Source organism: Pteropus vampyrus, unplaced genomic scaffold, assembly GCF_000151845.1.
Source record: "Pteropus vampyrus isolate Shadow unplaced genomic scaffold, Pvam_2.0 Scaffold6, whole genome shotgun sequence".
Lineage (NCBI taxonomy): Eukaryota > Metazoa > Chordata > Mammalia > Chiroptera > Pteropodidae > Pteropus > Pteropus vampyrus.
Window position 1 is genome coordinate 5,023,154 of NW_011888787.1, and position 15,402 is coordinate 5,038,555.

General features: G+C 34.9%; 1 protein-coding gene across 4 annotated transcripts in view; it reads left to right on the forward strand.

The window, feature by feature from the left end:
* TRIM33 (tripartite motif containing 33) overlaps nt 1-14,402 on the forward strand; it is a 58,727-nt gene extending 44,325 nt beyond the window's left edge. Inside the window, exons 14-20 of one of the 4 annotated variants that reach the window (XM_023535550.1) lie at nt 673-832; nt 2,023-2,372; nt 4,652-4,775; nt 6,106-6,180; nt 7,770-7,922; nt 9,361-9,411; nt 9,491-14,402. In XM_023535550.1, the coding sequence (XP_023391318.1) occupies nt 673-832; nt 2,023-2,372; nt 4,652-4,775; nt 6,106-6,180; nt 7,770-7,922; nt 9,361-9,411; nt 9,491-9,703 (1,126 nt within the window). In that variant the 3' untranslated portion in view covers nt 9,704-14,402. Of the gene's footprint in view, nt 1-672; nt 833-2,022; nt 2,373-4,651; nt 4,776-6,105; nt 6,181-7,769; nt 7,923-9,341; nt 9,412-9,490 lie in introns of all 4 variants that reach the window. The other 3 variants (XM_023535557.1, XM_023535556.1, XM_023535553.1) reach the window with 3 other exon arrangements.
* The last annotated feature ends 1,000 nt before the right edge of the window (nt 14,403-15,402 follow it).

The following is a 15,402-nucleotide window of genomic DNA, read 5'->3' on the forward strand; positions in this document are numbered from 1 at the left end:
TTTGTATGTGTGCATATGCATTTTCAAACATTTGCTTGATTTTAAAATTATACTTAAGTAAATAATCAGTACTTTAGAAGAAAAGTACAAATTAAATGAAAAAAGTCTTCATTCTTAGTAGTAATATAGTCTTACCAGTTATTCACTTTTCTTGCCAGTAGTTTAACTTCATGGTCTAGAGAGAAAGGATCAGTAACGTGCCTGTCCTCTTAGCCTATGATTACGTTGATTCAAATGAGGGCGTTCTAGGTTGTCTGCTGTTCCTTATCCCCTTTTCCCCATCCCCGCCCTAAAAGCTAACGTAGCAATTCCTTTGAGGAGGCTCATGAACCACTGTTGATGCTATTTTCTTCAGACGTTTGAGAGTAGAGTAGAACTGAAACTACTTTCATGGAGAGAAGCAGACATCAACATTCTATATTACTAGCCTGGAAAAATGTTTGCTAGACCCCATAAATGATTTAGTATAATGCCTCATCATAAAATGTTTTTAAGGCCTTCTGAAATTTGGATTATATTTTTAAGAATTGGAAGTGAAGTTTATACTCCACTTCTTTTAACACCATTGTGAAGTGTCCTTATTATCTATGAAGTTAATAAATAGTTCTTTTCACGTTTTTCATATAATTATTTTTATGTATACCATACGTGATCTTCGTTGTTTTTTATTAGCTGCGGGTCGTCAGGAAGAACTGCTGAGAAAGCAAGTCTTAGTTTCAAGTCTGATCAAGTGAAGGTCAAGCAAGAACCCGGGACCGAAGACGAGATATGCAGCTTTTCCGGGGCTGTGAAGCAGGAAAAGACAGAGGATGGCAGGAGGAGTGCCTGCATGGTGAGATCCGCTGGGCTCTGTCAGGGGCTTCACTAAGAAGGCCACCTCCCTGATTCTTCCATTCTCAGTATATTAGACTAAATAGCGGTTCTATGACATTTATTTGTTTTTGAATTTTTATGCCTGGTACAAGCCAAATACCTCTTTTTCTGACTCAACTTTTTTAACCAAGTGTCAGCGATAATTAATCAGAAAAAGACTTAATCATTAAGTGTTAAGGATTCATTTCAAATTATCTTTTAGTTTGTAATTGGTTGATATTTTTGCCATGATTCTAAGTCAGGTTCTATCTTGTTCCGATTTATTAATCATCTCAAAAGTCACATTGAGTCTTGGGCCACAAAATATCCTTGGCTGTTTTCATGGTCCTTTAAGTTCAAGATTAAGACCACTGACATGAAAGAAGTTTAATGATCAAAGGGTTTTACGATTGGAAGAGTGCCTTTGCCTTATGAATTATTAACCATTTTAGAGTGCCCAGATGGAACATTTTATAGAATTTATAATATAGAATGAAAGAAAGCCCACGTTTCTCTTTGTTTAGGAATTTCGATATTGTTTTCTTTCTGCCCAGGCTTATGTTTCATTTTTTATATGGTTGACACATAGAGATTTCAGCTCAGGGTATTACACATTCAATGCAGTATATGTAGATTTAGAGAGCACATTTAGCCTTGGGCATGGAGCAGTGTCACCTCTTCCTCCAGAACTGGTTTGGAAAGTACCCCCAGAGGCGAAAGATATATTTTAACATTGTCACAGTCTTCCTACATTCGCAGAATGATAACGTGGACAGAGAATATTTCAGAATGCTTCTCAAAAGCTATGCAACAGATTCTTGAGTGAAAGATGACATACCATAGTCAGTTCTCTGTAGGAAAAGTATAACCCTGTGCTCACTTTCCAATCAGTGCTTCACAGTTTAATTAAGTTCCTTACTATCTGAATGAACCAATATTGGAGAGACTGCTCCCTAAAATCATAAATTAACATGCCTAAATAATTTTGGGGTTAATTTCATTCCTTCATGTCACTGATGTGATTCCCAAAGTAATTTTAAGTTAGGTCAGTATATATATGTAAACATGTTGACATAAGTTTTGAATGTAATACCCCCCTCCCCCCGCACACACACACTGTGAACAGTGATCTAGGTGATTTTTCAAGAGTTTGTCCTTGTTTTGTTTTAGTTGAGCAGTCCTGAGAGTAGCTTGACACCACCTCTCTCAACCAACCTGCATCTAGAGAGTGAGCTGGATGCATTAGCAAGCCTGGAAAACCATGTGAAAACAGAACCTACAGATTCGAATGAAAGCTGCAAACAGTCAGGGCTCAGCAGCCTTGTTAACGGCAAGTCCCCAATTCGAAGCCTCATGCACAGGTCAGCAAGAATTGGAGGAGATGGCAGCAGCAAAGATGATGACCCAAATGAAGACTGGTGTGCTGTCTGCCAAAATGGAGGGGATCTCTTGTGCTGTGAAAAATGTCCAAAGGTCTTTCATCTAACTTGTCATGTTCCAACGCTTCTTAGCTTTCCAAGGTACTAGTGAAATAATTGATATTTTTGTTATTTATATAAACCGAAAAAATAAGTTATTCAGGGCAGATGGCCTTCTCAACCACTGCATACATAGTATTTCTATAAGACAAGAAGCTTATTATTCCTTTAGTATTACCTTCTAGAAAAACTAACAGCTGAATGATGAACTATCTGAGATCTAAGTGGTGCATTAATGATAAAAAATAGACCATTTTTTTGGATTTCAATTTATAATTAATGTGAACGAATTAGATAGAACTCTAAATTTTGAGGGGCAGGGGTTCTGGGGTATTGGAGAAAGTTATTAGATTTCCTCTCTTTTTGTTGTTGTTGTTTTAATATTTAAATTTTTCTAAGTTCGAGCCAAACTAATGACATATGCCAGGGAACAAGATCTCAGTACTCCCTAGATTTCCTCTTGAAGCTGGATTTTTTATCTATTGCCATCAATTTTAATGGGGTTTACAATTATTTTATTTATGAATACTGTTCATTCAGTTTTATGGCAACTCTATTCAGTCTTACCCAAAACTTACTTTTTAATGTTTGAAAGCTCTCAAAAGGTATTTTAAAGAAAAACAAGTGCTTCGTAAAACCACCTTCAACATCTTGAGTTGTTCAGAGGTCGCTTCCTAAGGGGAGCATTTGGTCCGTGGCGCCTGCCTGGAGCAAGTGTGCAGCTCTCTCACTTCTCCTTTGATCACCTAGTTGGAGTGTCTTTCAGTCATTAACTTTGGAATAGACAGTTACTGAATTCCTTCTTTAAAAATGAAGAACTTTGGAGGTAAAGATAAAGATGGGGAGAAAATAAGAGCATTGTCCTCATACTATTTGACTCCATGCTGGCTAAATCTTGTTTCAAGCATTAACATATTCATTGATGAGCACCCGAGGCAAGCTGGCCTACCAGCTCAGGCAGTGGAACAGATAGATGTGCTGGGCTGGGTTACACACCTGGAGTCTGGCTGTAGCTCTAAGCTTAGTAGCTCGGGGCAGTTCACTGATTTTCAGGGATTAGTGTCTACATTAGAGTTTGTTTTAGGACAGCTGTTTTTATTACTTCCATTTATTGTTTCATGTTCACACAACTTCATCCTCAGTTGATTTCAGAGACTGTGCAATAGTAGAGTCATGCTTCTTTCTTTCAGCCTTCTCCTTCCCCCAGCCCTTACAACCCAGATTTCTTTTTAAGTGAAAATAAGTGTTCTTAGGAAAACCTAGCTTATTTTCTGCCTATAGATAAATTTTTTACATTTCCTCTCAGATTTCTGAGAAGCAATGATTTCAGTTGAATAATGCTACTCTTTTTGAAAAAATTCAACCTTTTGGATTAGAAAAGTGGTGGATACATAAACAGTGCCAGAATATTTTTTTTCTGAAGAATTGTAATTACCTAAATCTTAGGACGCATAATTATTTGCCATAGATGCAATAAGTGGCTTCTTTTTCTTTATTCTCTCAGAAAAGGAAAGCATGGACATATTGGTCTTGAAATTAAGGCTTTTCATATTTTCCTTTTCTTTGAATAGTAACATCTGCTAGAATGGTAGAGTTTTGCCACTGAATGCTTCCTCTCAAATGCAGATGCTTTAGAAGGAATAGGAACTGTTGACATACATTGGTATAATCCCTAGACTTAAAATTTATTTATATATGATGGGGGAGGAATGCATGCGAATGAATCATATTGGAGTTTATAGTTTGATAGAAATCTTGATGTAAACAAGTTATAGACTGAGCAGATTTAAATGATAAGGGGAGTGTGTGTACATGTGCTCGCACTCACAGGTATGTGTATCTGTGTCCTAGGCTCTTGACTGGCTATGAAAAAAGAACTTCTTTTGGGCATGTTTAATACATGCCAAAACAGTACGTGATAGCTGAGGAACTCTGTACCCTGTAGTCTTTTCTTGTTTGTGGTTATGGGGTCATCGTGATTACTGGGCTCTGGGGATGGGTCTTATGCTACAAGTAGTGATTGTGAACTTTGTGCTATGAGGAACCCTTTTGAATGCCGACCTACTGTTTTGTTTGTTTGTTTGTTTGTTTGTTTTATTGCTTTCCAGAAGGCAGTTGAAGAATGGGAAAAGTTTTAGGACATTTTTATCACACAGCTTCACTTTATGAGATTTGACAAGAATAGAACTTCCCTTCCCCCCAAAAAAAACTGGAAAGGAAAGAAAATAAACAAAATTGGAGACTTAACCTCTAGGGAATTAGCTTCCCTAGAATGGGTTTTGTTATAATTATATGGACTAATTGCCTGTTTCCCTCTTTAGTGGGGACTGGATATGCACATTTTGCAGAGATATTGGGAAACCAGAAGTTGAATATGATTGTGATAATTTGCAACATAGTAAGAAGGGGAAAACTGCACAGGGGTTAAGCCCCGTGGACCAAAGGGTGAGTGTCAGAGAAGTTGATATATTATTAGTTGTCTGGCTATACATATATTTGTTTAGTGTAATACACATGTAATCCCAAATTTTTTTCATTTTTAACTTCACCACCTGACTTGTGAAATCTTTATCTCTAATCCTCATCTGCAGACTCATATCCAGCTTTCTCATATTTATCATGTCCCAATCAAAATCTTGATTTCTAATCTTCTCCTTCAAAAAGCAAAAGCAATAAATAAGCAGGTAACAACATAAAAAACTGTACTTCTCCCCTAGTATTCTATCTCATTAAATGACACCACCATTTATCTCTGTTGCTCAAGCCAGAAATCTGTTAGAAATGAAACCATCAGGAATAACAATAATACTGTTTTCTTCCTCTCACCATTATTTTCTGAGACTGACATCATAGTTTTGCATCTGCACTATTGTAATAATCTCTTCACTGGACTCCCTGATTCTACCCTTGCCTCCTTACAGTTTATTTCTGTACTGTTCGTAACATTCTTTTTAAAAACGTAAACAAATGTATCACATTCTTGCTTAAAACGCTCTACTAGCATCTCATCATATTAAAAACGAAATCTAAAATCCTCTCCTCACTTCACTCAAATTTCTGCTGATGTGGTCTGTAGCCTGATCCCAAGACACAGTATCTTTCACATAGTTCTATGGTCAGATACTGTTAAGTTTGGCTCTGATCTGATGTATAGACTTTCAAAATCCCTTCTCCACTATTAATGAAGACAAGTTATGTGTATAGAGTATACAAACAGTATTAAGAGAAGTTTAAGCAATTGAAAACTATAAATAAAATGTAAAATGCATTTCAATTTGTTCTGATTGTGTAAGAAAATTCTAGAATTGGATTGAGAAGACACATATAGTTTTTATTTAATTTTGAACCTGAGTGGAATCATTTCAAGAAATGAAATAATAACATGTGTCCTGCCTGTCTCAGGGAATTAAAACAAGTAGCAAAGACGATAATTTATAGATACCGGGTAATCTATAAATTGTTGTGCAAAATGCTGTATATTGCTTTTCTTATTCCTTTCCATGTATATAGTTGAGGTAATAGTAGATAAATTATTAGTGATCAGACAAGAACAAAGGCACTCTATCTTTGGTAAGTTCATTCAAAATAGAACAGAAGATAGTCTCAAAACTGAATGGGAAACAAACGATTTTCTCTGAGTTGGATAGCTAGCATGTAGGAGGCTTGCGTTCAGTTTGTTGTAATAATACTTGACAGTGATAAAGTTCTCATTCTCAAGAGTATTTTTTAAGGCTAAAAAACTTATTAGAGGTTTTCCTTTCTTTTCTTGGGCCAGAAATGTGAACGTCTTCTGCTTTACCTCTACTGCCATGAATTAAGTATTGAGTTCCAGGAGCCAGTTCCTGCTTCGGTGAGTAATTTGCCTTAGCAGCCTCCCTGAGGAGCAGGTCTGAGGCTCTGACCAGAGACAGCTTCTCTTGAAACTCAGACTTCTTGAGTAATCTCAGCCTCTCCAAAGTTCAGATTTTCTTTCCTGATACTATTCCTTCCCTCATTGGGTTGTTCCGAGGACTATATACGATAACCTGTGTAAAATGCTTAGCACAGTACCTGATAACGTTGTAAATACTTCTTATTATTCAGAAATTTTATTAGGGCTAAGTGAATGTGCGATTCACTTGTTAAAATTGCGGTTTATTTTTTAAATATTTTGTTGTGTGATGAAAATTTGATCTCTGTGTCCTTTTACTTCTAAGATGGATGTAAGGGATACAAGTATAATGGAAATAATCTGGAACCCAGGAGTCTGAAGACAACTTTTTCTCTTAGTTCTGCCATTAACCAGCCTTATAAGTTTGAGGAAATTACGTAATTTTCTGCCTTTACTTTTTTAACTGTACAGTGGGAATGTTGGACTGAATTATTTTTAAGATTCTAATTCTGTGATTATAGGCTCTATACCTTGGGGAGAAAACAAAGTATGTAATTTGAATAAAAGTATAAAATTAAATCTTTCACACTGGCTCTGCCTTCATAATCCATCTATCATAAACAGTCAAGATTAAGAAAAGACTGGAGAAATTTTGCAATTCAGTGCTCTTTGTTTCTCTTAAAGGGGACTTTTGTAAGGAATAGAAGCTCTCAAGTCCCATAGTAAAAAGAATACAAGAGGTGCTCAGTGTGCCATAAATGGGATGAGAACATGCTACACACATTTTATTCGCTAGCCATCAGTTGTTGAATTAAGATATTATTGAATACCAGGCCTGTTGAACAATGTTGAATAATAGGCTTATTTACTGCATAGGCTCAGAAATGAATTTTAAAGCACAAAAGGTCTAGACACAAGGAAGATTTTTGTGCAAATAGTAATTATCTGATACTGAGATACGCATCTTATCTTTAAGTTTAGGGACTTTACAATAGAAAATGACTTTCAAATATTTTTTGTGAACTATTTAAATAGCTCTCTATTGTTCAGTTATTTCCCAAGGATACAAATATTTGGCCAAGAGTTGGGGCAGAACTTCCCAGCATGATCATTAAATGGTTAATATAATTTTTTTTCTTTTGTTTTTACAATCTTTCTCTATTGCTTTGTCCAGAGTACTTGGTGATATTGTTATATCCTCTAAAAGATAACATATTCTAATAATAACAATACATTTTATAATCACTTTTTTCCATACCTTTTTCTCCTCACAAATCCCACAATTCTGACGAGCATATGTGGTTGACTATCCTTGCTCATTGCCTTCTTTCCAAATCTACACACTGAAGATAGAACTTTGGGGCCTTTACTAACGTGGAAACTGCCACATATTCTGAATATGATTTGATTTTCATGATATGATTGAGGCAGAAGATTTAAAGTACATTTACTATATTTAAAATCAACAAGCAGCTGGCTCAATAATTAACACTAAAATGCTATGCATTGTCAAATAAAACAGTTCGGTGTTTTGGAGAATCCTTATCTAGCCTTATTTGTTTCTTTAGATACCAAACTACTATAAAATTATAAAGAAACCAATGGATTTATCCACCGTGAAAAAGAAGCTTCAGAAAAAACATTCCCAACACTACCAAGTCCCAGATGACTTTGTGGCTGATGTCCGTTTGATCTTCAAGAACTGTGAAAGGTTTAATGAAGTATGTTAGCTTCTAAACTATAGAGTCTTGGATTACTAGTTTTTGTTTGTTCGTTTGTTTTATTTTTGGATTTTGCTTTTCCTGCCAAGAGATTTTTCTAATTTGATTTAAAATTTTATTTCTGCTTCAGTTCTGTCAAAAGTAAAATTCGCATCCACAGCTCCAAAGAAGAAAGTTTACTGTGTATAACTTGAAGTATATACTTAAACATAATAAATTAAGAATATTATTGAATATCCCTTCCTGAACGAGTTGAGGATTGAGATTAGAAAGTAGCCTGTAGTTAAGTATATTCTGTGGGAATTGATTATAAATAGCCTACATTTGGGCACATGTAGGAAAGGTGTTTGTACTAGTGTTCTTTGATTTTATTATTGACCAAATAAATGTAGAGCCTTAAAATTATAAACTAATCTCTGGTGGCTTACTTTGAATAGTAGCCCGGAGTGTATAATGTCGTTTTCTGATCACAACAGTGTAACTTACATTAGCTTTGGTTATGTATTTTTCTGAGGATAAAGATGAGCTATCCATACCTTGAAAAGAAATCTGATATATACTTCCTTCAAGGAAATCATTTTGGTTATCTTGGAATAAGTCAAGTCTCAAAGGAAGGTTTATTAAGAGAGATTTTCATTATACTAGAAAAAGAAAATGGAATTGGATGAGAATCCACAAAATCTTTAAAAAGATTACTTCAATACTAAAATCTCTTTATTGCTGATGAAATTTGGGTGCCATATGACCGTTACTAAAATAAATCACATTGAATCATTTAAAGTGTACTCATAGCTGCCTCTGGAAGTATCTAGGTGATTTAAAAAAAAAAAAACTTTAATTAGCTGAAAAGTCTAGTCACCTTTATAGCAATATGCTACAGAGAACAGAGTATAACTTCACTTGAGGTTAAATTAATATAGCCCCAAGTATTTTGTCTTATTTTCTAATCCACTTAGAAATTTTCAAATGAATATGCTTTCCTGAACTATAGCTAACATTTGCCAGGAAGACCATTTTAATCTGCTTTAGTAATAGTTGAATGATTTATACTTAACAAATTGCCATACAAATGGAATTCTGATTAAGTGGTTTGTTGAAAGTTCGGCAGATTTTTAAAAGCAACATTTCTTATATTATTTGTTTCACAAATATTATTCTCTTAGATGAATTCAGACTGGTTTCTATTCAGTTTGACCTCACTAATTCAGAATTTGAAACAGTTATTGAGGTTTCACAGAAGCTTTAGTAACAGAACTTTGTAAAAAAAAAAAAAATGGTTCCATGTTCTGTAGAATTTTAGAAAGCACTTATAATCTGGTTATAGCAATTTGTTCCCCCTACTGTGGCTGACTTTCGTTGCCAATCCTATGCAGTCTCATAACTTTAGAAAGGATTATAATTTCCCTTTTTTTTTTTTTGACTCTGGTATCCTTTTTAGATGATGAGAGTTGTTCAAGTTTATGCAGAAACACAAGAGATTAATTTGAAGGTAAGCTTTTCAGACCATGCAAACTTGGTGAAGGAATATGCATTACCAATAGGTGAATATTCCTATCTTTTGCTTGCAGGCTGATTCAGAAGTAGCTCAGGCAGGGAAAGCAGTTGCATTGTACTTTGAAGATAAACTCACAGAGATCTACTCAGACAGGACCTTCGCACCTTTGCCAGAGTTTGAGCAGGAAGAGGATGATGGTGAGGTAACTGAGGACTCTGATGAAGACTTTATACAGCCCCGCAGAAAACGCCTAAAGTCAGATGAGAGACCAGTACATATAAAGTAAAATGACATGAACTTAAATGAATTGTTTAAAAAAAGAGAGAGAGAGAGAAGAAAATACACTTTTATTTAAGTGTCGCTGGTATATCCTGCCTACAGTGGGCACCTCCTTGAAGAAGCTGATAGCTTTTACACAGTATTAGATTAAAATAATGGACAGAAAACACATTCTTGTCAAGAAAGGGGGAGAGAACTCTTATTTGCAACTTTAAAAATAAAAAGCAAAATTGAAATGATTTGAAGATTTTTGTTACTAAAGAGAATAGTTCTGATTGTTAGAAATGGCAGATGTTGATTATGTGGTGTTGATTGGTGCAGGATGCTGGGTATACAAGTAAATACTGAAAGGTCATTCTTTTGCTAAATTGTCTCTGGACTAGAGCGCACAGTTATTAAAACGACTTTTATGCCTCCCCCTCACACACGTACATACTGGCTGTTTTCTTGTTAAAATCAAAGCTGCTGAGATTCCACTCGGACGTCAGTGCAGGTGCGCATTGATCATATCCTTATCTTTTTTCTCATTTCGATGCTGTTGGGCCTTAGTTTTTATATTGATTTGGAGAACTCAACAGTAGTTTTATTTTCTATTCTTACTTGGTGTCTAGGAAATGTGACCATTGATCATCATTTAATCAACTTTAATGATCTACAGAAAGAAGTAAATATGGTAACTTTCCAGTAGCAGATCACATAGTAGTCATTTCTAGAAAACCCTTCCACGGAATTGCACCTCCCAATCAAATCATCGGATCGTACAGTTATTCCCATGAAAGGCAGAATGTTTGTTTTAAAATTAACCTAGTTTTCTGTACATTTAAATTTAAGAAGATGACAACTGGCTCTTATCCAGTCTTCCTTCGTGTCAGTTTTCTGATAGACCACTATTGGCAAACAGTAATCTGTCAACTACCAAATGTGTAAAATTTTCTGTATTTCACTTTGTCTTATTTGTAAATAGTGAACTAAAACTTCTGGCAGATCAGCAACATTTGCTGAGCCTGTTTTTTAAGCTAATGTGTATTCTTACTAATAATGTTCCTATCAAGAATGGATTTGTAATATATGCTGTCTATTTCTAATGTTCACATTCATATTTTGAGGTTCTATCTTATTTTAATAGAGAACAGACTTCTCAGAAAATCTTCAGAAGCAGCTTATTATTAAAATATCAAAATATTGAAATAAACCCGGTGGGGTTAGAGTACTCATCCGTCCACCAAGTGGGACATTTGCACGGACTGGGGGCTTAAAGGACTTAGAAGAGACCTGTAAGTAAATCCTGAAAATGAGCCAATCCCCACTTGAATGGTTACTGGAGTAAGCCCACCTTTACTACCCCGTTTTCCGCACCTGAGGCAGATAAACCACCTTGGCTCTATTTCATTTTTCTTCTCTTCATTTGTGATGCTTATATCCAAGATGTGTGTTCTAGACTGTGTACAGGCTTCTCTTTTGTTGAATTAAAAATTTTAGTCCTACTTTCGTATGGACACGTTAGATTATAAAGTGACCAAAATAGAAGATTCGCCATTAGATATTTTTCAGACGTCAGCAGATTTGTGGCAAATCGTTTGCCTTTTAAAAATTTCAGCTTAAGCAATTCAGACAGTAGACTACTCAGAAAAAATTATTTGACAATTGTCTTAAGAGGTAAATATTTTTAGTGCATATTAAATAAAGTGCTCTAAAGAAATTATTATGCAAATTCCTTTGGGTTTTTTTCTTAACACGTGATGGGGTGAACATGAATATGATTCAGGCCTTCGGATGGTATATTTAAAGAGTATTGATTTTGTTATTGCTATTGATTTACTTCATTCTGTATCTTAAGTGTCTCTTGCAGTTTTGTTGTAAGTTAAACTTAAAAACATAAAAAAAACTTATTTTACTCAAATTTCAAATACTTAAGAAGAGTTTTCTTACAAGAGGGAGAAAACTGTTTAAAAATGCTTTCTTCTGTGCTCATTTCCCTCTTTCCTACAACATTCATGATTTCTTTTTATCAGGAGATGTGTCTAAAGGCATAGCGATGAGTGGCAGTACTGCTTCATTATGTCAGGCTATCGAGTTCTAATATTTTATGCTTACTCTCCAAATGAAACCTTTCATGATTCTTAGATAAGTGATATATATGTTCTACCAATGGGGGCAGAATTTTCAGTAAATATTTCTCGGTATCTGGGGCCTTAAAAGATAATGCGTTCTCTTAAAAACATTCCCATGTTAGATGGGTTTTTGGAAGGTTTTTTTCCTTTGTTTTAATAAGGTTGGTTCTTAAAAAGCCACTTTATTGTCAACATTGAATAGGCTCCATTTCTGTTAACAAGATAATTTATACTGCTGAGGAATTACTAGCTATCAACAAACCACACTTATATGAAGATGTTCACTTTAGATTTCATTTCAAGGTTTTTTCTTGCACATTGATCACTTTTTAAGCTGATCTCTTGGGCACTAATATAACTGTTAAAAAGTATGAAAACTTTAAATTGATATTCCGATATCTTACATGTTTTTCTAGTTATGTTTTAAAAAGACAGACATTGAGTATCAATTCCTGAAGGCAGTTTGTATTGATATTCTCTCACATTTGTATTCTTGGTTAAAAGGCAGTGTTTTAGATTTGGAGATGTTAATGTTTCCTTAAAAGCTTGCAAAGTTTTCACCACATTTCAATTTCTATCTCCCATCAGAACGCAAAGAACAAAGTGGTCTTCTGTCTGTTCCACTGGCCTAAATTTGTATTTTTTAGCACTTTGCTGAGCTGATTCACTGAGTAAAGACATTGCTTTACCAGGTGAAGCATGTGCATGTTCCAAAGTACGTTTAGATTATAGGTCATGGGTTATGCAGAAACAGCAAATCATTGCTACAGAGAAGTGATAAGGCATTGGACCCACTGTTGAAATGATCCTTTTTGGAATCGACAAGGTACTTTCTGACTTCTATTTCTCATATAAAGGGAATTTTAAAGTCAGTTCTTACTTTTTGTTGTAACAGTTTTTAAACTTTTAGTTAATCCAAAGAAATAATGTTTTTAAATAGAGGCAAAAGGTTTATAGCGTGCAAATTGTAGATCTGTCAATTACCTCAGCAGGTATCCTGCCATGTAATTATTAGTGATTAGTGTTAACAAGTCAATAGATTTAGGTCTTTTGACTGTGCCCTTGGATTGTGGCGTGCCACATGTTATTAAACAGTCTCTTAGTGTCCAAAATGGGAATAGATGCTGTGGCCCCCTCTCCCGTGACCTTTTAAGTCCCTTACCTACTCCCACTGCTTGTTGCATAATCTGCATTGGGTAAAATCAACGTGTTCTAACTCTACTTATTTAAAACAATCAAGTTCTTAATTTGTACTCTGAATTCGTGATTCGTACTATGAATTTGTAATTCGCACCGTCTGTATTAGTAACCTGCTCAAGGTCGTCCCAGGTTTTCAGGCCGCACCACAGTTTGACGGTCCCGGACCTAGCTGTTTTCTTTCGTTCTCTCAGTTATCTCCTCCTCGATAAAGCAATAACACTGCTTTACGTCTGTTGCCTAAGCATGTCATAATCCTCTCCTGGATGGTGATTTTATAGGGAAGTTTGTATGCATATCACCCAGTCTATCTTTTAAAAATTAAGAAAAATAAATGTGTGCTGGAGCTAATGACAATATATTGTGGCATTTTATTTTAAAAATTGGGGAAAGTTGCATATTTTTTTAAAAGTAGGTGTTTGAGTAAAAAAAATTGAAGGTACTTTTTTAAGAAAAAAATTTATATGCCACAGTTTACATAGACATTTCAAGGTTTCAACATGTACTCTGGGATATAATAGATTCTTTTACTTGGTCAGAATGCATGTATAACATTTCTTCCATCTTAGTTTCTTGTGTTTGCCTTCGTGGTCTTTTATATTTTTTATTGTATCTGAGAAACAATTATCTTCAAAAATAAATCAATTTGGATATATTTGTCAAACTACAAAATGTACAAAATTAAGTTTAGCCCTTTTCTAGCAAGTGGTCTTTAAAAATGCCGTTCTCTTAAATTCACCAAATTTGTATGTGGGAGGGCACTGAAATGATTTTCTAAGTGCCACTGCAATATTCCCTTTCAAGTGTGGCCTAAATTTCAGTCTTAAGAATGAAACGCATGTCTGCTCCTGGTCTGAAAAATGTAGGCATTTACTATGTTTTAAGTCACAGTGAAACATGTATATAAGCCTATGAAACAAGATTTGTGCAATCAGAAAGCCTGTTAATTTTCTATGTAGACGTACTGACACACGAAAGGGTTAAATTCACAGCCTTACTAGTTCCTTGCTTCCAGTATTTCAACTGGTCTCCCCTCATTGTTATTATTATTATTATTACTACTACTACAACTACTATTATTTTTGCACATGGTTAACTACCCTTCAATATGATTCTTAAAAAGTGCTGTTTCTGTGCTATTGTATCTCCTAAATAATCATATTTAATTTTTTAAAACGAAGTTGCGGTTTCTAATTGTTCCGTTCCTGTGTTTTTTGCTGGTGTGTAATAAACGCAAGTTTTTTTCCCATGGTTATTTAATACATTAGCTGCCTGTAAATATTTCCTGTTACAATGCTCTGGAATGTGTTGTAGAAGTTGTATTAGATTAGTTTAAAGCCTTGTTTGAAAGCCACATTGTTTTGGTTATTTCTATTAAATTAGAAAATTGAAAAAGTTTTCAAATGAATTTCTTTTTTTTATTTCTCTCTGAGTTGAGACTTAATCATTTAAATTCATTTTTAAAAAATGTATGCTATGTGCCAGGCACTGGAGAGTTATAGTTGCAAACAAGACAAAATAGAGCCTCTGCCTTCACAAGTGTTTAGTAGACTGTTTATGAAAATGATGAGTTGCTAGGATAGGGGTTAACTCGAAATGTAGTAGGAACATTTAGGACAGGACCTAACCCCAGACTTTGTTGTTCAGGGAAGTGATCTCTTTCACTCAAAAGGTGGGCAAGTGGAACAGGCAAAGAGAGAGAGAGAAGTGATTAAAATATACAGAAGCCCAAAAATGAAAGAGAAAATGTTTGTCTTTCAAGACCTGCAAAGTTCAGTTTGGCTGGAACAGAGTTTAAGTTTGGAGGAGTGAAATGTTAAGCTGGAGAACTGAGGAGGGTCCTTTTCAAGCAGAGTGTCTTGAAAGTCACATTAAAGGGTTTGGGGCTTACACAGAGGGCAACAAGGAGCCCCTGAAGAATTGTGAGCAGGATGGAGCTTGGAGTGTTGACATAATCAGAGTCGCCTTATTTATTTATTTACTTACTTACTTACTTACTTACTTATTTACTTATTTATTATTGTGCTCACCCATTATTTAATTTTTATTTTTTATTAGAGTTGAAATTCAGTATTATTTTTTATTAGTTTCAGGTATACAGTAAAGTGGTTAGGTATCTTGAAAGGTCATTTTGTGAAGAATGGGTTATGGAGAAAATTGGAAATGGAGAGGCAGTTGTATGCTGTGAGCGATCTAGGTGAGCCTTAAACTAGTTATCTGGCAGTAGAGAGGAAAAATAGTCAAATTTTAGAGAGATTTAGAAAGTAAAATGGACCAGTAGTTGAGGCCTTGGGGTTGCCTAAGGCATATTTCGTATGGTACTTTTAAAATAAAAAAGAGAGAAAGGAATAGATTATGAGTGGAGGTGAGTAAGTTCAATTTGAGGATATGTTGAGCT